At 53.9% G+C, this 20,448-nt stretch overlaps 3 protein-coding genes across 7 annotated transcripts; 1 reads left to right on the top strand and 2 right to left on the bottom strand.

Annotated features, from left to right (window-relative positions):
- Nucleotides 1-362: 362 nt before the first annotated feature.
- Nucleotides 363-2,661, top strand: TM4SF19 (transmembrane 4 L six family member 19). The gene is made up of 4 exons (XM_041486866.1): nucleotides 363-539; nucleotides 652-720; nucleotides 1,289-1,473; nucleotides 2,197-2,661. The coding sequence occupies exons 1-4, from the start codon at nucleotides 363-365 to the stop codon at nucleotides 2,381-2,383; spliced, it is 618 nt and encodes a 205-aa protein (XP_041342800.1). The 3' UTR covers nucleotides 2,384-2,661.
- On the bottom strand, nucleotides 2,385-9,152 carry NEU4 (neuraminidase 4). Of its 4 annotated transcripts, XR_005956811.1 has the most exons (5): nucleotides 7,502-9,152; nucleotides 6,544-6,749; nucleotides 5,940-6,195; nucleotides 4,382-5,525; nucleotides 2,385-2,886 (listed from the first exon to the last, which is right to left on the bottom strand). XR_005956811.1 is itself a non-coding variant. In XM_041486862.1 (4 exons), the coding sequence occupies exons 2-4, from the start codon at nucleotides 6,742-6,744 to the stop codon at nucleotides 4,486-4,488; spliced, it is 1,497 nt and encodes a 498-aa protein (XP_041342796.1). In that variant the 5' UTR covers nucleotides 6,745-6,983; nucleotides 7,502-9,152; the 3' UTR covers nucleotides 3,810-4,485. The 4 variants fall into 4 exon arrangements, 3 of the variants coding, with proteins under 3 accessions (XP_041342796.1, XP_041342797.1, XP_041342795.1); XM_041486862.1 differs by lacking the exon at nucleotides 2,385-2,886 and having other exon boundaries at nucleotides 3,810-5,525; nucleotides 6,544-6,983; XM_041486863.1 differs by lacking the exon at nucleotides 2,385-2,886 and having other exon boundaries at nucleotides 3,810-5,525; nucleotides 6,544-6,772.
- Nucleotides 9,153-9,213: 61 nt separating this feature from the next.
- Nucleotides 9,214-19,149, bottom strand: GAL3ST2 (galactose-3-O-sulfotransferase 2). 2 transcript variants are annotated; one of them, XM_041487041.1, is made up of 4 exons: nucleotides 16,021-19,149; nucleotides 11,167-11,253; nucleotides 10,499-10,778; nucleotides 9,214-10,424 (listed from the first exon to the last, which is right to left on the bottom strand). In XM_041487041.1, the coding sequence occupies exons 2-4, from the start codon at nucleotides 11,184-11,186 to the stop codon at nucleotides 9,564-9,566; spliced, it is 1,161 nt and encodes a 386-aa protein (XP_041342975.1). In that variant the 5' UTR covers nucleotides 11,187-11,253; nucleotides 16,021-19,149; the 3' UTR covers nucleotides 9,214-9,563. The 2 variants fall into 2 exon arrangements, with proteins under 2 accessions (XP_041342975.1, XP_041342974.1); XM_041487040.1 differs by lacking the exon at nucleotides 16,021-19,149 and adding an exon at nucleotides 14,800-15,816.
- Between the last annotated feature and the right edge of the window lie 1,299 nt (nucleotides 19,150-20,448).

Raw genomic sequence — 20,448 nt, 5'->3', positions numbered from 1 at the left:
CCAAACTGAGCTGGGGTGGGTGCTTGGCTCTCTGCAGTAACATTTCCGTACAATCTCAGATTGGTTTTGGTAGGAAGGGACCTTAAAGACCATCTTCCCCTGCCAGGAGCTGGGACACATTTTGAAGGAGCCACACAGGTGTTGGGGTTGGATGTGGGAACACCAGTGCCCGTTTGGCAAAGAATTTCCATTGGAAATTGCCTCAGGTAGGGGCAGTGGCAGCCAAAAGCACAACCCAGCAACTCCCAACCACCCGCAGCTGTGAGAAGGGCTCGGGGTGGGGAAGCCTCGGGGCGCTGCGGGCCACACTGGGCCCCTTCCTCTCCTCCTCCTCCTCCTCCCCGTGCCCATGCAGGACAGCCATGTGCGTGGGGAAGTGCAGCCGGATCGTGGGTCCCTGCCTGCTGGTGCTGGGCACGCTCTCCGTGGCAGCCAGCATCCTCCTGCTGTTCCCCGGCGGAGCATCCAAGTACCTGCGGGAGGGGCACATCGGCAGCCACGCCCGCGCCGTGCCGGGGCTCTGGGGCGGCGGCATCGCCGTGAGTACCGCGGGGCGCGCCCGCCCTTCTGCCGGCTCTGGAGCAGGGCCAGAGGGATGGAGCAGGGCAGGCGGCTCCCCTTTGTCCCCCAGCTGTGCTTTTGTCCCCGCAGGTGCTGCTGGCAGCGACTCACGTCACGGCGCTGGGCTGGCGGCGCTCCGGCTGCTCCGCCCGCCACAGCGTAAGCCGGGGCCGGGAGCCCGAGCCGGGCAGCGCGGCGGGACGTGGCCTGGGCAGCTCCTCCGTGTCCCCGCGGCGGCACAGGGCAGGGTGGCACAGGGCAGGGACCCTCCCCTGCCAGGGCCCCGAGGTGGCACAGGGCAGGGACCCTCCCCTGCCAGGGCCCCGAGGTGGCACAGGGCAGGGACCCTCCCCTGCCACGGTGGGTTGTGGCGGGTCCCCCTCCCCTGTGCTGGGCACAGACCCCTTTCTCAGGTGCCACGGTGGGATGTGGTGAACGCCCCCCGTCCCCCAGCGGGTCCTGAGGCAGGGTGCTGCTCTCCTGTGGCAGGGTGCCACGGCAGGGTGTCACCTCCGCAGGGGACAGGCTCCAGTCCGTGCTGGGATGGGCTCTGCAGGTCCCTGCCTCTCCCTCCTCCCTGCCCACGTCTGCCATCCCAGCCGCGCCTCCATCCTCAGCCACAGCTGGGGAGGGCAGTTTCCCCCCTCTGTTCCCAAACTCTGCTGACAAGCTGCAGCCGCTTTTTGTGTCCCCCTGATTAGTGCGTGCCCCGCGGGTGTCGCTGCAGGCGTTCCTGTCCGTGGTGCTGTCCAAGCTGGCTCTCCTGGGCGCTGCCGCCTGCTTCGTGCTCTGCGGGGTGGGGCTGACGAACGGGCCGCTCTGCCTCCACAACAGCACCGCGCTCGGCCCCGGGCACTCGGCCCGCTGGGGGTACCCCTTCCTGGATGCCACTGACCTGGGGCCTGATGCCAGGTGAGGGCTGAATCACCGCTGCTGCCTCAACTTATTGCTAATTAAGTGGATTAATGAAGGGGAGGGGGGGTGGGTGCTTGCTGGTGGTGGTTGATGCAAGACCCTGGTAGCTGGAGGAATCCTCACCTTCCATGGGTTTCTACGTGGTGCTTTCCATCATCACCCTCCCACCTCCCAGATGAAGCAATTGTAATATCAAGTAACAGAACAGAACTCAAATAAGACGTTGCAGCACTGTTTGGTAGTTTATTATGAAGTGGAATCATCCCTTTGTATTCACTCTTTGAACCCCACTGCTCCCATTTCTTTACTTCAGACTCTTACCAACATTTCATCATATCTGAACCCATGGTTAATGTTTTATTCCAATGTTTTTGCACTGGAACATCTTGACATTAGCTTCCATATTTTTGCTTCCAGTGGTCAGGTCAATTCAGGAGAGATGGCAGAATTAGTTCTTGTATAGGTTTCTTTCCCTCCTGTCACCGTATGTGCTACAAAATAATTCTGTTCTCTTTTTAGATTCACACACATGCATGCATGTGATTCTTCTAACCATTCTTTTTCTTGCCTGCTCCTTTCTTTTTTGCTTCTAAGCTTTTATTCTGCTCATCCCTTGGATGTAGGATGGGATGTTTGGGGGATGTTTCATGGCAGAAAGTGATGGGATTCTGGACCTGCTGCAGGCAGCACCCTGCAGCTTCTCCCCTTCCTGTCACACAGGACTGAGAACTACCTGTACAACCGGAGAAGCTGGAGCGTCTGCCTGGAGCCCCAGGGCATCGTCACCTGGCACGTGGTCCTGTTCTCCCTCCTGCTGCTCATCAGCGTGGCCGAGATGGTGCTGGCCTTGCTGCAGATCCTCAACGGCTGCCTGGGCTGCCTCTGCGGCTTCTGCGACGGCAAGTAGGGCCCGGTGGCAGTGCCAGGAGGAGGTGTCACCTCGGCTGTCACTTGGCTGCCGGCACACGCCGCAGAGAGGGCACAGCAGGAGCCGTGACCCCAGCCCGGTGCAAGAGCCCTGTGTGAGACTGACAGAGCCCCCTGGGATGGACACCCAGGGGCTGACGAGCCAAGGGCTGCTCCTGTGCAGCTCCCCTGGCTGGGCCAGGTCCCTTCCCTTGGGGCTGGCGGCCGTTTGGGGTTGGGAAATGGCCCGGTAAGGGATGGAGGTGAGGACCTGGCTTCCAGCATCCCGGCATGAGCCCAGCATCTGCCTCAGCCACCCCTCGTGGTACTGACAGGAGGCAGAGAAGCAATTTCTGACCCCATTTGGAGCATTAGAAAGCAGGCATTCCTCATCACAGAGCTGGACACACGCAGGATATCTCCTGTAGCTGAATGTGTGTTGTGGAGCTCCACAGCAGGGGCTTTGCTCCATCATGATCAGACAGGTTCATTACAAGGGGCTTCCTAGAGAACACATAAACATCACTTTTCCTAGAAGCAGTTTACATGCCTCCATCCCTTCCTGGAAGTCCTCTTTTGATCCTAGAGGGCTGTCTGCAGGGGTGTCTGCTGGCTGCACTCCCTGAGTGCCCCAGTGCTGTGACCTTGCCTTGAATGTCTCTCAGGGCACAAGCTGCTGTTTCTTGTTACATAACTTTGCCACAAAAGTCACCATGTTCCTCATTACCTGTTTTTCCACTGGTTCCAGCTGTGTTTAGCATGCTGTCTGCCTACTTTTACACCTTTTTATCTCACTTGCTAGTTAGTCTTTAAGTTCTATTTTGCAACTTCAGTGGAGCTGAAAATTTTTATTCTACATATTGTCTGTCATTTGTCAGCCACCACCCACCCCGGTGGAAAATGAGACATGGTGGTGTCACAGAGTGAAGAGCTGGACACTCTTGTTAATCAGTTTTGTTAATCAGTTCATATTTAGGGCACTTGAGCAGGGTGTTTGTCACCTGCACGGGCCAGGACAGGCGAAGGAGCCCTGAGGAGCCGTGCTGGAGCACTGGGATGGAGTCGTGCTGGGGGAGGCAGAGCAGGAATTGAGGTGTAACCCCCAAAGTTCACCCACACACCAGTGTCAGGAGCAGCTGCTGCTCATTCCCCAGAGCAGGACCCCGCTCCTGTGCTCAACCCCTTCCCCACAACCTTCACAGGACCCAGTGTGGGCCTGAGCCTGATGGGCTGGGAGGGGGTTGTCTCCACACTGACAAAGATCAGAGGAGAGCACTGATGGCCATGGCACATAAAAAACCAAATCCCAGAGCAGACAAAGCAGTAACTGGGCCATTGGGGTGGTTGAACCCCAGCTGGCACCTGAGCCACTCACCCCCATGCCATGGGAGGGTGAGAGAATTGGAGGGGTGAAAGTGTGACATCTCCTGGGTTGACATAAAGACACTTTAATTGAAATAATGATAATAAATTGTAATAAAAAGGAAAATAATGAAGAGAGAGAACTAAAAGCCCAGACAGACAAGTAATGCAATACAAACATTTCTTTATCATCAGCCCAAATATAAACCCCAGCCCCATCCCAGCTACAATGAAGGAACGGAACTCTACCCCAGCCCAAACCCTCAGAGTGACTTCAGAGAGACCATTGAAAAAAGCCTTTTCATGAAAAAGAAAGAATTTAACATTATATACCATATGTATATAGCATAACTATTTATAACAAGGGGAGGAAAGCCCTCAGAGCAGGGTGGTGGTACTAGGTATGGCACAGCTGGAGCACCACATCCCCCTGAGCCAGCACCTGGCACACAGGGCTGGCACAGGGTACCCCTGGCTGCCTCCCCCCTGCACTGCTGCTGTTGCCCCCCAGTATCTGTTTCCAGAGGTGGCTCTCGCTTGGAGAGGAGCCTGGGGGCAAAAGCCTCCCTACCCAAAACAGAATTTAAAAAATAGCAATAAAAATGAGATAAACCCCAGTGTGGGGACAGTAACACACCTCTGTGCTGTGTGGCCGTGCTGGATGGTGGCAGAACCCAGCCTGTGGGTTGATGCTCCAGGATCCAGCACTGGGGTGGTGACGGGAGCCAACCTGGGCAGGCTCTAGGAGATGAGGCAGCTCCTCTTCCTCCTCTTCCTCCTCTTCCCCGCGCGGCGCCGCCGGGGAGCAGCGGCCGTCAGGGGGATGTTCTGGAGCACGTCGTGCAGCGTGAACATGCTGAAGGAGATCTGCTCGTAGGGAGACCTCATCCCGTTCTCGTAGAGGCAGGCGAAGGCGATGGCCGTGCCGCCGGCCACCGGCGCGTCCCTGTAGGGCAGCTCCATGTACGCCAGGTCCGAGTAAGCGCTCGGGCCCTCGTAGATGACCCAGGGCTCTGTCCAGCTCTCTGCGTCCCTGGGGAAGGTGCTCAGGTGAACCCCCATGTTCACCCGTGACATGGAGCTGGTGGGGTGGGAGTAGAGGATCCACGTTGGTGCTTGGAAGAAGGGAGTGGGGCTGGGGGTTGCTGCAGAGTCTCTCTGGACCGAGGTGACATTGTGGGAGTCATCGTGACGCCCTGGGGTAGGACAATCCCCGTCGGGCTCATCTGGCTTGTGGTGGTTGCCAGCGGGCAGCTCAGCACCTCCTGCCTGTTGGGCGGGCGGGTGCCCAAACCCCCGGAGCGCCCCAGGAAGCAGCCGGCAAACTGAGCCTCGGGGGGGCATCCCGGTGTCCCAGGAGGCGGTGGGGACATACAGGAAGGGCGCGGGGAAGCCAATGACACTGCCGTGACAGCCGTGGGGGGGCTCCACCAGCCGCTGGACCAGCTGCCCGCCGTGGAAGACAGCCCCGTCATCCGTGCTGAGCGCCTGGACCCTGAAGCCCAAGGGGCTGCGGGCGTTGCAGTAGAGGACATTGGATCCGTCCTCCTCATCCACAGAGACCAGCTGGCACTCGCCCGTCTGCAGGTTGGGGATGAACTCCCCGAAGCGCCAGCCGCGGCCGTGGTCGTCGCTGTAGAAGGCGAAGGAGTGCGGGGTGGTCTTGCAGAGCTGCCCGAAGCACTCCTTGCAGTCGATGTGGTAACTGTAGGCGGGCACCAGCAGCCGGCCAGAACGCAGCTGGATCCCGTGCCCGGGGCCCAGCGCGAACGTCGCCCAGTCTGGAGAGCACAGATGGAGAGGGATGAGGGTGGGATGGGGTCAAGAGTGACCACCACGGTGGCCTGCCATGCCCAATGTGGAAAGGTCCCAAGGGCTTCCTCTCAGTCAAGCCAAGCCAAGTGGTGGGTTGGGAGGGCAACAGAGCCCAGTGCTACCTAGCTGTCCTCACACATGCTCCTACCTATGGCTATGGGGCCTCTCCATCTTCTCCCCACTCCCAGTAACTGATACGGATACTCCCTCCATCCCTTCTCCCCTCTGCTTGAGGTCCTCCTCCACCTTTTTGGAAGTTTGTGGGATTCCTATGTCAAAGTCACCCCTAGCAATGCCACTGGTGGCTTCAGGAGACCAAAACCCAGAGCCACCCCCATGCTGGCTGCTCTCCCCTCTCCTCACCCCCTGCAGCTGGGTACCTTTGATGGTCGCACCAATGACCTGCTGGGTCAGATCTGTGGCTGTGCTCCAGCTCAGGCCCTGGTCAGCACTGGTGACACAGCAGAGGCGGGTGACATTTTGGCCAGTGACAATCTGGTAGGCTTCGGGTGTCCTACCCAGCACCGTGATGAAGAAGAGGAAGAGGGTGCCCGTGAACTCATCGTAGAGCGGGCAGGGGTTCATTGACCGATGGTGCTGCAGCGTTGCTGTCTCCAGCACACGCATGTCTTCCCACTGCCAGGGAGGAGGAGGAGGAGGAGGAGAGGACAGAGAGGGTAAGGACCATCCCACTTTTTTGCCCAGAACAGCTGTGGCTGCCCCATCCTTGAAGTATTCCCAGCTCGGCTGGACGTGGCTTGGAGGCAATCAGTGACAGCAGAAGGTGTCCCTGCCCATGGCAGGGCATGCAATAAGATGGCCTTTGAGATCCCTTCCAACCAAAACCAACCTGTGACCCTGTGATTCACTCCACCCATGCCAGCCTCCCCTCCCCATGTGGCTGCCTCCAGCAGCCTGGCTATGCCACACCCAAGCGATGGGGACAGCCCTCAGCATGTCCCCATGCTGGTGCGCCCGTCCCACCTCCACGTAGCTGCCGTAGATGGTGCCACGGCGCAGCACCAGCAGGTTGGCGTGGGCATCGTCGGCGCTGAGCCGCTCCTCGGCGAACGCCAGCAGCTTGGCCACGCAGGGCAGGTAGAGCAGGGCGGGCACACGGTACGTGACACCGCTGGATTCCTTCTCAAAGAGCACCGTCCGGGCCGGGAAGTGCCGGGAGCCCATGGCAGCTGCAGCACAAGGATGTGGTGGGCTGGTGAAGGTGGGGACACATGGGAAGGTTGGGCATGGACAGGGCTGTGGGGTTGTCCTTGGAAGGGTTTGGAGTTTAACTTGGTGGGCTTGGGTCTGGGTAAGCCCCCGGGAGCAGGGGCTGAGGGGCAGGGCTGGGGTGGAGAGGGGCTGAGTGTGTCACCACAGCTCAGAGGTCCATCAGGGCACACGGTACCAGCGAGGAGGCTGACCTGGGGATCCCAAAATAAAAATGAAATAAAATGAATTTGATCTTTAAGATGCCTGTCTGGGAAATCAAGGCCGGTGAGCAGAGAGCAGGGTGAGAGCTGCAGCTCCATGCTCTCTTCCAGCGGGCACTGGGAGGGCAGAGCCCACAGACGAGAGCTCCGGAGCAGCCCGGGCTCATCGTGACAGGGTCAGGGAGTGTTCCTGTGCTGCCTCCAGTACAATGGACCCAGCTGACCCCTTGTTCTCCCTCCTCTGTGGGGGGAAGCTGAGGTGCACAGCACCAACAGCGGGGTCCCCAGCTGGGCTGTCCCTGTCGCAGTAGGTGAGAGCTATTCCCAAATACCTTTCCTTCAGGGACAGGTCAGCTGTCCCCTGCTTATGTCCCTACATTTTTCTGGAGATTACCACCACAGAAGGAGATGGTCATCCACTCCAGGCTCAGCTGGAGCCACTCTCACCTGTGGTTTCATCAGGAGCTTTTGCTGATTCAACACCCCCCGGAGAAAGCGAAGGCACTCACCGGGTCCTGCTCAGCGGGAGTGTCCCCTCTGTCCCTCGGCCCCAGCACGGAGTAGCGCCGGCTTTCCGCAGAGCTGTCGCCTCACTGCTTCGCCGCCGCCCCTCTCCTCCAGGGTCCCCCCTCCGATGGGTCACGGGGCTCCCACGGCGTGCCCGGCAGAAATCCCTGAGTCAGCAGCGGCGCTGCGGCGGCGCCCGGGGCACAAAGGCTCCGTTATGGGCTCGGGCACAGCCGGGGGCCCGCGGCTGCCGAGCCACCTTGCTCGGACCCCGGGAGGGGAAGCAAGGGGATCCAAGAATCTCCTGCCTCAGTTTCCCTCCTCCTGCAGGCTGGGAGAGGCTGGACTTCCCTGTCAAGGGGCTCCAGCCCATGTTCACCACAGTCCACCCTGCTCGGAGCTCCCCAGCCTGGGAGCTGTGGTCCAGAGGGTCCCAGCCCTCCCGGGACCCCCAGCCCTCCCAGCCTCTCCAGGATCCCCAGCCCTATCAGGACCCCCAGCACTACAGAATCCACAAACTTCCCAGGAACCCCAGCCCTCCCAGGATCCCCAGACTTCCCAGGACCCCCATCTGCACACAGATCAACTACTAAGAAAACATTTTTATACCTATATTCCAATATTCCATCTCTGTGATCAGTTTAGCTAAAAGGGTTTGACAAAATTCATATGGCAAATCACGGATCAGATGCTCCAAGAGGAAAGCTGAGGTGGAGGCTGCAGAACTGCCTGGGGCCCAGGGTGACCATGTGTGGCTCCAGCAGGTCTGCCTGGCTGCTACAAAAGCCTCAGGTTAATTTTAGTGAAGCAAAGTGCTGTTAATATGGGTTGTTCCTGCTGGACACCTGGGCTGGTTAACCCCTGCCTCAGCTGCTAAACACAACTGAGGAAAATCCTGGCTCTACTTCTCACCCCTCTCCCCCTGACAGCATCACTCCTGCTTCCAAGCTGGAGCTGCTGTCCCACAGCTTCACCCCCAAGGCAACACTGTGCCAGCCAAGTGACCCCAGATCCATCCTCTCCATCCTGCCATCCAGGGCCCTGCTGCTGTGGCAGGAAGGTTTGTGAGGATGGCAGCACCAAGCCAAATGGATTTGGTGTCACTGCTTGTCATCTGTTCCCAACACATCTGTTAGTGCCAACTTACACTGATAAAACCCCAGTATTTTAAAGCTGGGTCAGCATCTCCTCCTGCTCGTGCTGGTCAGGGCAGCAGCAGGGACCTGCATGCACCAGTGTGCCCAAAGCTGTGCCTCACTCCATCCCCTCCTAATCCGTGCCAGAGAGTTTGGCCAACACAGCAATGGGAGCTCCAAAAAAGTGTCTGCTTTGCCAAAAAAAGGGCTTTGGGGATGCTGCACCCAAAGGAACATGCATGCCCAGGCAACCTTGCCTGAGATCGAGGGGCAAAACCTCCTCCCAGGGGAGCACCAAGCTCTTCCACATGTGACAGAGGCCCATTCACCTGGTGACACATGTGAGAGACACAGCTTACATGCCACTGGGCAAGGCAGCCAGCCTGCCTGGCTTTGGGCAGGATGCCTGGGACTCCCACAGCAAAGGCAGCTCCAGCAGTGTGTGTGGTTAGTCCTCACTGAGCGCGGATGCTGCTGGATGGGACACCCACCATCTCTCCTGCTTCTCTGAGCACTGTGTCCCCTTGTCACACCCCCCTCACTTCCCTCCCCCTCCCCTAAACCCTCCGAAATCAGGACTTGCTCCAGTGAGCTGTGACCAGACTGATGCAACAATGGATATCAAATAAAATCAAATGAAGGCAAATGATCAACCTCCTGATTAATGATTAAGAGGCTGGAATGTCTTGGCCAGCTGCAGCCAGCCTGGCTCCCTCCAGCCAGGAGCAGGCAGATGGGATCACCCAGGATCTGGACAATGCAAAGCCTTTGGCTCAAGGTCCCCAAAAAGAGACCAACCACCAACTTGGTGTCCCTAAACAAAGCCCCCACTGCCTCCCCCTCATGTACAGGAGTCCTGTGGGTCAGTTTCATGTCAGACAAGGGGTGATGCAAAGCGGTGGGAAGCCACAGTGGGTTGTCACATGTCCTAGTTGGACCCTGGGAGCTGCATCTTCTCCTGGAGACTGGTCCACAGCAATGGCAATCCCACATCTTTCCTTTTCTTGTGCGGGTGTTGGACAGCATAAAGGTAAGACGTGTACTGGAGCTCTGGTATGACCATTTTCTGGCAGGTTCTCAGAGTCGTGTTGTCCAAGTCTTGTTTGATGTTGTAACCCAGGATATTTGCAGCCCCTGACTGGAAAGGTAGGAGAGCTTTATTCCTGATGTGATCCTTCCTCACTGCCTCCTGCTCTGAGAGACAAGTCTCCATGAGCTCCTTCTGTCTGGTCCGCAGGTGATCCACCTCCTTTTCCAGCATCTCCAGCCCTATGGTCTCCTCAATTCTCCTCCAGAAGCTCTGGTTGAAGTGCAGGTAGAGCTTCCAGTCCAGCGAGCACCAGGCTTTTATCTGCTCCTCACTTTCCGGAGTCAACGTCTGGACAGTATCCTGGCTTCTGGAATTGAGCTTGAAGTAAATCACATCATCCAGATCCCAGCACAAAGTGTGCTTCAAGAGGATCATGGACTCATCAAAGTAGTCTGCTATTAAGATGAGGTGGAAGTGCTGCTCGATCTCCTCCAGGACAGCCTGGGTATAGTTCGTGTCATCCTCCGCGTTGTTGTCATAGCCGAAGTCAAACCACATGATATTCCTGGCGTAGATGTTTTTCCTGTAATCTGCTGGGTGGTAATACTTTGTGGGTGATTCCAGGAACTCGTTCACATCCTTGGAGCTCCTGAAGGCAGGCACATAGTCCTTGTAGTAGATGTAGGAAGACTCCAGCAGAGGAATGGGGTTCCTCAGGATGGAGAAGTAGAAGGTGTTGGCTGCCATCACCCTTTTTACCTATTTGTGGGAGGAAGAAGAGGTTAGTCCTGTCCCAGCCAAGTTTCTCCTCAGGTGTCATGGCTCTTTCTTACCTCCAAGGGGTTAAACCGCAGGTGATTGCACATGATGTTGTAATTTTGGCCTATGGTTTCAAAGCCCTCCACAAACTGGGCCACGAAAGTCCTTGGGTATCCCAGGTGGAAGAGCTGGTCAGCAGGGAGGGCGACAGTGAGGTTGTACCTCTCTGCAAACCTGAACATGATGTTGAGCACAGTGCTGCTGGCAGTCTTGTGGGTTTTGAGGAACATGACGTTTGTCTTGGCATGGCACGGCGTGGGAGGGATCAGCAGCTCCTCGTGGCTCTTTGAGATTCTGCAGCAAGGGGAGAGATGGGGCAAAGAGATTCTCTGGTGCTGCACCCCATCTCTGAGATCTGGCAAAGCCAAACCCAGGGGCTCCCCTGACACCACACCTGCAGCTGGTCCAAATCAGCCCCAACCCTTCAGTGTAGATGTTTTCCCCCTCCAGTTTTCCCCCTCTCCAGACCCTCACTAAAAAGACTTCAGCTCAATCCCCTTTTGTCTCAAAGAGGCTGCGCTTTGGCTAATTCGATTCCTTCCCCAAACAAGCACCTAGTTTTGAGCCACCTCCCTTTGAACATTAGCCCAAGGCCTTATGAGAAATAAATCAGGTGTTAGAGGTCACGTCCCAGCTGCTCCAGGCACAGGAAATTGTGCAACCTTGCTTCTGCCTCACTTACCTGTAATTCTTACTCTTCATATGGAAGAATCCCGAGAGGCAGGAAAGTCCCAGGCAGAAACTGAAAATGATGAGACACCTGGCATGCCTGGAAAAAAATAAGAGTTTCAGTGGATTTTTATCCAATAATCCTTCCCCAAACCACCACATTTTGCATCTTGCCCTCAGGAATGTGAGCACAGTTTTATATCTCAGTTTTGGCAGCCACCTTTGGACCTTGAGCAGGTGTTAGCAGGCGTTAGAGGCAAGACAGTGAGAAACTGCACTTTTTCTATTACCCTCCTAATTCAGCCTTTGGCAAGACACAGTGTGCTTCAGGCAGAGCTTAAGCTCTTCCCACAGCCTCCTGCTCTGCTTGGCTGCCTTTTGTTTTGCTTTTCTTTTGGTTTTCTGGGGCTTTAGAGCTTATTCACTATTCAAACTCCTAGATTATTCACCAGAAAACGAGCCCTTTGTAGGGGTATAAAGACTTCCCTAGTGAGAAACCTGAGCGGCTCCTGTAATCACATCACTCCAGAAGATAGGGATTGGGAAAAAAACCACTAAACTGAGGAAAAAAATTCACCAAACTGCGGGTCTTTTGCAATATAAGTACAATTTTTTCCAGATGGAAAATCAAATAACCTAACAGCACCTGTAATGGATTTATTACACCCCACTTTGAAATGGGGGGGTGGATAATGATGAGGGAGGAGTAATTTCCAGCACTAATTAAGCAACCACGATGTATCAAGGGTTGCCTGCATATTGCAGGCGGGTGGAATGGCATGGTCTTTAATGTCTCTTCCAATTCAAACAATCCTATGGTACCATGATCATCACCAGTGTACTCCAGCTGGGACACAGAGGGGATCTTTTGAAGGCTTGATGCCCACCTAAAAGGAATTTTTCACTACCAAGTTTGATCTGACTTCTCTCACCCTAGAAGCTTTTTTAGCTCTGTGTGAATCTCATATTTGCAGACACGGCCAAAATGCAGCAGATCTGGCTCAGGCTTTACACTGTTTTGAGAAGACATAATCCAAATTTATGGCATGGTATGGTCACACTTGTTTCCACCCTCCAAAAGGAGCAAGCAAGCCTTCAAGTCTTCCTCCAAAAGCCCTTTGGAAAGCCAGGGAAGACCCTCAGCCATAGCTGGTACCCATCTCTGACAGGAATTTGCAGCACAGCTTCTGCATGATGAGTTTCAAGACAGACCTGCAGGCAAGATTTCATCAGGATTTCCTAATTTTTTGGCCCCAGGCCTGTTAGGGGGATGGGAGTGGGACAATCCCCTGTCCTTAGAGATCAGATGGGAGAAGAAAGGCAGAGGAGCTAATGGGCAGGGAGCAAGCTGCATGCAGCCCCCACACCAATCTTCTTGGTCTTCCATTTAAACTGAGGCTGCCTTCTGTCTGATGGTTTTCCAAAGCACATCACCCTGTCTGCCTGGAGGTCCTCCCTAAGCTGACATCCTCCTGCTGCACGCTTTCTGTTGAGTTTAACGGGTGCAGTAACAGTCCATTTATTAATTTAGGTAGTGTCCCCAAAATGGCAACTCTGAATGATGTTCTATGGGGCAAACAAATCACATACACCCAAAATCATCCTGAAGGCAGATCCAGATCACAATATGCTCTAGAAGAACTATCAATCCCTTCTGCTGCAAGAAGACAGGCTCTGTAGACCTCTGCACCGTATCACCTCAAGGCATCCCACAATATTTTAGTAGTTGTTTACTTAAATAAAGGATTACACTGTGCCATTCTGCCCCCAAATATTCAGACACATTCAGCACACTGAGCCAAACTCCAGCCTAACTGAATGCTCCCAGAGACCCATTTTATCTGGATGTGGCCCAAAGAAAACAACAGCTAGATTTTGTCCCTGGAGACACAGGGACAAATGAAGGTTTGAATTATCTAGGCCAAAACTATTTCTTCCTGGAATGGTCAGTTTTAAGGAGCAAGAGTGACTGATCTCTGCAGGGTCCATGCAGGTGCCAGTCCCCATGCAGAAATGGCAGGCTCCTTGTCCCAGGGATGACAAACAGTGCATTATCATGGCATGGTGCTTGTTCCTGTGCCTGGGATGGATGGATGGATGGATGGATGGATGGATGGATGGATGGATGGATGGATGGATGGAAAGGTATCTGCCTTCCAGCCCAGGCAACGAGCAGGGAGTGGTGACACAGAGGGAACTCTGCTGCACCTCAGGCCAGCAAAGGCGAGCAAGGAAGTTGTCCAGAGAAAGAGCCAAGGGCAGGGATCGAGGAGATCCCCAGGGAGGAGTGTGGGAGACCCTGGGGATGAGAGGAGGGCTGCAGGTACCCAGGGTGCTGGCCAGTGCACTCATGGAATCCTGTCCCCATCACCCCCTGGGCTTGGCCACCCACAGTTACACTGTCAGGGCTGTCACTGGCTCCAGTGTGACATCCCCACACACACTGGGGGGAATAAGGTGGCTGAATAAACAAATCTCTCATGCAGCAAACTGATGGCACCTTTCCCTCCTCTTACAACAAGCCTCCATCATTTCTGCACATCTTGTGCTTGGAAACAAATGAGCTCTTGAAATGTTTCAGGGTTTTTACTGACAGAAAACGAGTAGGATCTTCACCTGGAGCATACGCAGTGTTTTGAACACAGTGTCACTGCTCTCCCAGAAAACAGCACAGGGCCAGTGTGGGATTTGCTACCAGACCTGCTTCCAGTATTCATTCCAGAATGAGCAAGACATGACAACTGTTTGAAATTCTGCAGAGAATGATTACATCTCAGGCTCTCTGTGCTTCAAATGCATGTAATGGAAATTATGAGAATATTAAGAAGCATTTGGAAAATGCTCTCATGCACTTGGTGTGGTATTTGGGATTGTCCTTTGCAGAACCAGGAGCTGCACTCGATGATCCCTGTGGATCCTTTCCAGCTCAGAATATTCTGATCCTATGTCTGCAAAGCTGCACTGGCATTTCACCCCCGCTTGGCCCCCACCACGCTGGCACATCTCTGTGAGAGCCTTAAGCTGTGTTCCCTTAGTGTCACACACCCCCTTTGTCACAACACTGCAAGTCTCTAACCTGCACAGCATCACGGAATTGTTTAGGTTGCAAAATACCTCTAAGGTCTGGTGAAGCCAAGTTCAAGAGAGAAAGCCCAAATTTGAATGCTGCGCTGAAGTTACCTGAACGAGCCTGGAAGACCCTTAAGTGGCACATGGGAGCTGACTGCTGAGACACAAAATTCTAAGAAGCCAAAAAACCCACGGAGCACTTGGCAAGGCTGGTGCCAGAGTTTCCACTTGCCTTTCCAGCCTGTGCTGTGCTACCTCCCCTCTGGGAAGAAAACATGGAAATCTCCCTCTCCTACAGGTGCAGCTATAGCTGCTTTAAGGCTTGGGACCCCCTTCTTGTTCCTTTGGCTTAAGCTGAAAATATCAGACATCTATATCAAGCGAACAAGGTTCTTTTAAATTAAAAGACCTGGAACGCAGACAAGAAATACCAATGGCAAAATGAATCCCTTCCCTGGAGCAAATTGTAACTAACTCTATAGGTTATTAACAACTTCCAGGGATTACTTAAACCAGACCTTCCTGCAAAGCAAGTTTTAGTTCGGCACCCCGAGCACTCAGCACCCTCTGCCCTTACCTTGGAGTGCACCCAGGGCTTTTCATGCTGCTGCGAGCTGGGAAATATCTCCTTTTGCAAACCGACTGCAGTGCCTGTTTGTCTCCTCTGGCTCTCAGTGGCCAAGTCTCTATTTCTAGCATCCGTTCACTGCTATAAATGGCTGGGATAGGTGAGGACGAAGGGAGTGGCTAGGTGTTCCCAGAAGTGGGTGGGAGTTAATTAATAAGCCATGAAAAGCACTGGTATCCAGGACATCAACACAGGTATAAAGAGCTGCCTCGGGACACGGCGTTCGCAGCAGCTGTGCTGGGAAGGAAAAGTTGAACCGGGATTCCTTAGAGGGGATCCCTTTCTCTCCTGGCTGCAGGAGGGAGGCTCACAGCAGGATCTGGGCAATCTGGGCAGGAGCTGCTGGAGGGCACTGGACCTTTGTCACCCTGCACAACATCACATCGCCAGGGGCCATGGTCAGTGCCTGCTGTCCCTTTTATCTGCTTCTTTCTCAGTGGGTAAGGATAGGAATTCCCTGCTGGACACGTTTGGCAAGAGCTAATTAAGGACAACAGCAAAACAGGAATGGTGTTCACCTATGGAAAATTCCTCTTAAAACATTTAAACTTCAAATTTTTTGGTAAAAATGCAATTATTGTAGCTGGAGGTTAAGAGCTGAACAGACTTGGCTGTATCCAGGCCTTGGGAGGGAGGAATCTTGCCCCTAAAGGGACATTATTTTACGCTTTATCTCTGGTGTCATTAACAACTGTTACAATTCATATTATGCAAGAATTTTAGATTCTACTGAGGCTGCTGTACACCAGGACTCCACAAACTGGGTTTGATGGCTGCAGTTTGTGTTGGGAGAGCGAAATCTGTCCTGCAGGTCTGGAGGTGGGGTCACCTCCCTGCTGCCCATACTGGGATGAAGCCAATGCTCTCCTCATTTGGGCAACTAAAAGTGTACCCACATCTCCCAGCCTGGATTAGAGGGGATTGAGTTGTTACTTTGGTCTTTTATAGCCATGCTGAGTTCCATGCACCTCCTGGTGGTCCCCTTTCCCTCCCCACACACAGCGTCATCTCCCTTCTAACCCTTGTATACTGTTGGCCCCCCACCAGCAGCCAAATCCTCAGCACTCCAGGATCCTTCACCGATGTTGCTGCATTTCCAGAGCACCCAAATACACAGCATTTCTTTTAAAATCACAGCTTCCCCAGACCAGCCCCAAGTCCAGCGCTTACCAAGATGCAGAGATTAGCAAGGTGTAGGGTTGCTTTCCTTGAGTTTCTTGGTAGAACCTGAGTCAATGTGCTCTTTTATGGAGAATTTCTAGGGTTACTCTTGGCATAGCACCAGCTGCTGCTGGCAGGGGGGGCACATTTCAGCGACCTCTTTCTCCTGTTACATTACACACGTCAGCTGTGCCATTTCTCGCTCAGGGGTTGGTAGAGCCCACGGATCACAAAAGCCCATTTTTTACACTTTTACAATTGATTCATTGCTCTCTCCTGGGGTGTTGTACACGAATTGTCAGCTTTGGTTACACCAAAAAAAAAAAATTATGCCAGGCACGAATACTTGTCCTCATGTGGAGGCGGGTTGCTCAGAGACTGGGGCATTGAAGGGCAGCCAGGTGACACAGAATTAGTGAGTTGGGGTGAGATTCATCACTCCATCCTGCCTCTGCTTCCTGTTGGGGGTCTGGCCTTGGGTGAGTCGGCCCCTTGCAGCAGGATGGGGAGAATCAGAAGGTGAAAATGCAAAAACTTGTGGGTTGTGACAAGGGCAGTTTAACAGGCAAAGCAAAACCTGCACAAGCAAGCAAATCAAAAGGAATTCATTCCCGGCCTCCCGCCGCAGGCGGGTGTTCGGCCATCCCAGGAAAGCTGGGCTCCATCACGCATAACGGTGACTTGGGAACACCCCCCTTCCTCCTTCCTCCCCAGCTTTTATTGCTGAGCATGGTCTCCTCTGGTGTGGGAGACCTCTGTGCTCAGTCAGGGTCAGCTGTGTCTCCCCCAGCTCCTTGCACACCCCAGCTCCACACTGGTGAGGAGCAGAATAGACCTTGATGTTGTGTAAGCACCACTGAGCAACAGCTACAACATTCCTGCGCTTCCATCGCTGATCCAAACACAGATCCAGACCAGCCACTGTCAAGAAAATTAACTCTATGCCAGCCATAATCCTGTACAGAGAGGCAAAAACAGTAGAGAGAGACAAGTCCCTACTGTGCCAGAAGAGCACTGGTTCTTAAGTGTGGAGCATTCACAGCATTCTAGTATTTAAGTCTGTCTCAGAAAAATTAGAATTTTGGACAAGAAATTCCTGTCACAATGATTCTTTCTAAAAATACACATACATGTACCCACCCTGTCTCTCCTATAAACAAGAGTGCACCATTATGTGAAAGCATCACTGAGAACACAGAAGCAAAGTCTAGGAAAGATAACCCTACACTAACTCCTCCTTTGCATTCCCCCAGGGAACTGCTTTATTGTTTAGTGAAACAGTAAATCTTACAAGCTTTAGGATCTTCAAGTGTAAGGAAGATGGTTAAATGGAGCTATGCCAGAACTTCCCTGGCCACAGCACAGGGTTGTGTGTCTCCCTCCCAAGAACCCTCTCTGTATACAGCTGAAAAAGAGAATTATGGAAAGTTCCACTTCCCAAAAGGAGCCTTTCATGTGGAAAGTCTGTATTTTACACAGTGATGGTCACTAGTTTAGGGGGAAAAAAAGAAAGAATGGTGTAGGAAAAGGGCAGAAAATATAAACAGCCTGATCCGGAAAGAACTAGCTGCATCAGCCTATCCTGGCAGAAAGCAAATCCTGCATTTTTCTTTTCCAACGACATCATGGACTTCTCATAGCTTTTCATCACCCCACACCTAAGCAGCACAGGCTGACTGTGTTGCACAGGCTGTCTTCTCTTTTCACAGAGCACAGAATTCCAGAACCATTTGGGTTGGGAGAGACCTCCAAGACCATTGAGTGACCAATATTCACCTTGTAACCAGCCCAGAGCACTGAGTACCATGTCCAGGTATTCCTTGAACACCTCCAGGGATGGGGACTCCAGCACCTCCCTGAGCAGCCCCTCCCAATGCCTGACCACCATTTCCATGACAAAATTCTTCCTCTTTGCAAGTGATGGCATTGTTCACTTTGCTTCACCCCAGAAGAGGACAATCAGCTCCTCTCTGACTCGTCCTGAAGAATGAAGGGAGAGGTGGGGAGTGTGCCATAGTGGAGAGAAAGGGCTGAATAGACAAGAGTGGAGAGCAGGTACTGGCAGGCCATGGAACACATGGAGGTATTTCTGTCAAAAGCATCCACAAGGCCAAGCTGAGAGAGGTGTGATCTTAGAACTGTATTGAGAAGGGCATTGCAACACACTGCTGAGCACAAGCCAGCATCCTTAGTGCAATCTGACAGCGTGCAGCCTTGTAGAGGTTGTGTTCTGCCTTAAAACAGCAGAAAACACTCTTTAGGATGGTTTTTCTTTGAAGAACAAGGCTCTGGATGGAACATTTATTTCACTGCTCTGTGGAAGATTCAACATCACTGAAAAGATAGTGGAGAAGATGGCTACTGCATAAGACACCACCTTCCCATCTCTCATGGCATCCAGTAAGGATTTCCAAACCAGTACCCCTGAGTAAAATCCCTCTGAGCACAGCCTGAGCCAGCTTATTACCTGTCCCACAGCTTACCCAGGCAGTCCAGGAGAATCACAGAATCACAGGATGGTTTCGGTTGGAAGCTCACCTTGTTCCAAACCCCCTGCCATGGGCAGGGGACACCTTCCATTAGGCCAGGCCACTCAAATCCCTGTTCAGCCTGGAGAGGATTGTGGGGAAGAGTATCAATGGTTTTGCTGACATCCACTGCTCTACCCATATTGACAGAAAACATCCTTTTGTTGTAAAAGGTTACCAGCTTAGTGACACTATTTACCTTTGGAAAATTCCCTGGCTCTTTCTTATCACCACCTGCTTCATTTGGATACAAGAGCCCAGGTTTTGAGTGACACGTATCAGTAAATACGGATATGACTAACAAACGCCAAGTAAGCCCGAAGATTAATGACTCACTGCCCTCTGTAGCAGAAAGGTGACAACGTGGTTTTGTACAACAAACCGTAAATGACAGAACAGACTGTAGCACGTAAAACCAAACTCTAAAACCAATAAAACCTTCATGTTAGAACAGTTCAGCTGGAAGGAACCTATGACAATCATCTGGTCCAACTGCTTTGACCAGTTCAGGGCTGCCCTAAAGTTACACCACTGCTCAAATGCCTCTTAAACACTGACAGTCTGGGGCACCAACCACCTCTCCAGGAAGCCTGCTGCTGTATTTGATTATATTCTTTATAAAGAAACACTTCCTCATGTCCAGCCTGAACCTCCCCTGGCCCTGCTTTGAGAGCAGCATTCCTACGAGATCAGCACTTCCCTCTCCATGCCCCCTCCTCAGGAAGCTGCAGAGGGGGATGAGGCTGTCCCTCAGCCTCCTTCTCTCCAAAGCAGACAAACCCAGAGCCCTCAGGCTGCTCCCAGGTCCCTCCAGCCCCAGCCCCAGCGTGGTTCTCCTCTCCTGGACATGCTCAGGCCCCTTCCCACCATCTCCAAGGCTGCAGCGCTCTGGGTGAGGCGCCCCAGTGCTGAGCACAGCCAGGCCAGCCCCTCTCCTGACCCGCTGCCCACACTGTGTGGGTGCCCCAGGATGCCACTGCCCTCCTGGCGATGGTTCCTGCTGAGCTGCTGCACCCAGCAGCCCCAGACCCTTCCAGAGGGCTGCTCCCCAGCCCCTCCTCTCCCAGCCCACCCTCGTGCTCAGCATTGCTCCACCCTGGGTGCAGAACCCAGCACGGGCACTCAGCAATTCTGTGCCACTGGCACTGCCCCGTGGTGCATCTGTGCAGATGAGATCAGCACTTCCCTCTCCATGCCCCCTCCTCAGGAAGCTGCAGAGGGGGATGAGGCTGTCCCTCAGCCTCCTTCTCTCCAAAGCAGACAAACCCAGAGCCCTCAGGCTGCTCCCAGGTCCCTCCAGCCCCAGCCCCAGCGTGGTTCTCCTCTCCTGGACACGCTCAGGCCCCTTCCCACCATCTCCAAGGCTGCAGCGCTCTGGGTGAGGCGCCCCAGTGCTGAGCACAGCCAGGCCAGCCCCTCTCCTGACCCGCTGCCCACACTGTGTGGGTGCCCCAGGATGCCACTGCCCTCCTGGCGATGGTTCCTGCTGAGCTGCTGCACCCAGCAGCCCCAGACCCTTCCAGAGGGCTGCTCTCCAGCCCCTCCTCTCCCAGCCCACCCTCGTGCTCAGCATTGCTCCACCCTGGGTGCAGAACCCAGCACGGGCACTCAGCAATTCTGTGCCACTGGCACTGCCCCGTGGTGCATCTGTGCAGATCCCTCTGCAAGGCCTCTGGTCCCTCCAGAGTCCACAGCACTCCCAGCATAGAGTAACAACAGAGTGGTTTGTTTTGGAAGGGATCTGAAAGCCCATCTCATTCTACTTCTCTGCTATGGGCAGGGACACCTTCCACTAGACCAGGTTGTTCCAAGCCCCGTCCTTTTGGATTATCACTCCAGGTTATCCCAGATATTAAAACCTCTCTGTGAGAGCAAATCACGATTTGCTGTGAAGAGCAGACTGGAATTC

Source organism: Pyrgilauda ruficollis, unplaced genomic scaffold (genome assembly GCF_017590135.1).
Source record: "Pyrgilauda ruficollis isolate IOZ18807 unplaced genomic scaffold, ASM1759013v1 scaffold79, whole genome shotgun sequence".
NCBI classification, from domain to species: Eukaryota; Metazoa; Chordata; class Aves; order Passeriformes; family Passeridae; genus Pyrgilauda; species Pyrgilauda ruficollis.
The sequence above is the reverse complement of the archived record's forward strand: the minus strand, read 5'-3'. Positions and strand labels throughout refer to the sequence as shown.

Coding starts and splice junctions, on each gene's coding strand:
- TM4SF19 (XM_041486866.1), top strand. CDS start 363: ATGTGCGTGGGGAAGTGCAGCCGGATCGTGGGTCCCTGCCTGCTGGTG. Junction 540..651: donor TCTGGGGCGGCGGCATCGCC/GTGAGTACCGCG, acceptor TTGTCCCCGCAG/GTGCTGCTGGCAGCGACTCA. Junction 721..1,288: donor GCTGCTCCGCCCGCCACAGC/GTAAGCCGGGGC, acceptor GTGTCGCTGCAG/GCGTTCCTGTCCGTGGTGCT.
- GAL3ST2 (XM_041487040.1), bottom strand. CDS start 14,921: ATGCTAGAAATAGAGACTTGGCCACTGAGAGCCAGAGGAGACAAACAG. Junction 11,254..14,799: donor AGCCCTGGGTGCACTCCAAG/GTAAGGGCAGAG, acceptor ATTTTTTTCCAG/GCATGCCAGGTGTCTCATCA. Junction 10,779..11,166: donor ATGAAGAGTAAGAATTACAG/GTAAGTGAGGCA, acceptor CCCTTGCTGCAG/AATCTCAAAGAGCCACGAGG.
- NEU4 (XM_041486862.1), bottom strand. CDS start 6,744: ATGGGCTCCCGGCACTTCCCGGCCCGGACGGTGCTCTTTGAGAAGGAA. Junction 6,196..6,543: donor TCTACGGCAGCTACGTGGAG/GTGGGACGGGCG, acceptor CCTCCCTGGCAG/TGGGAAGACATGCGTGTGCT. Junction 5,526..5,939: donor CATTGGTGCGACCATCAAAG/GTACCCAGCTGC, acceptor TGTGCTCTCCAG/ACTGGGCGACGTTCGCGCTG.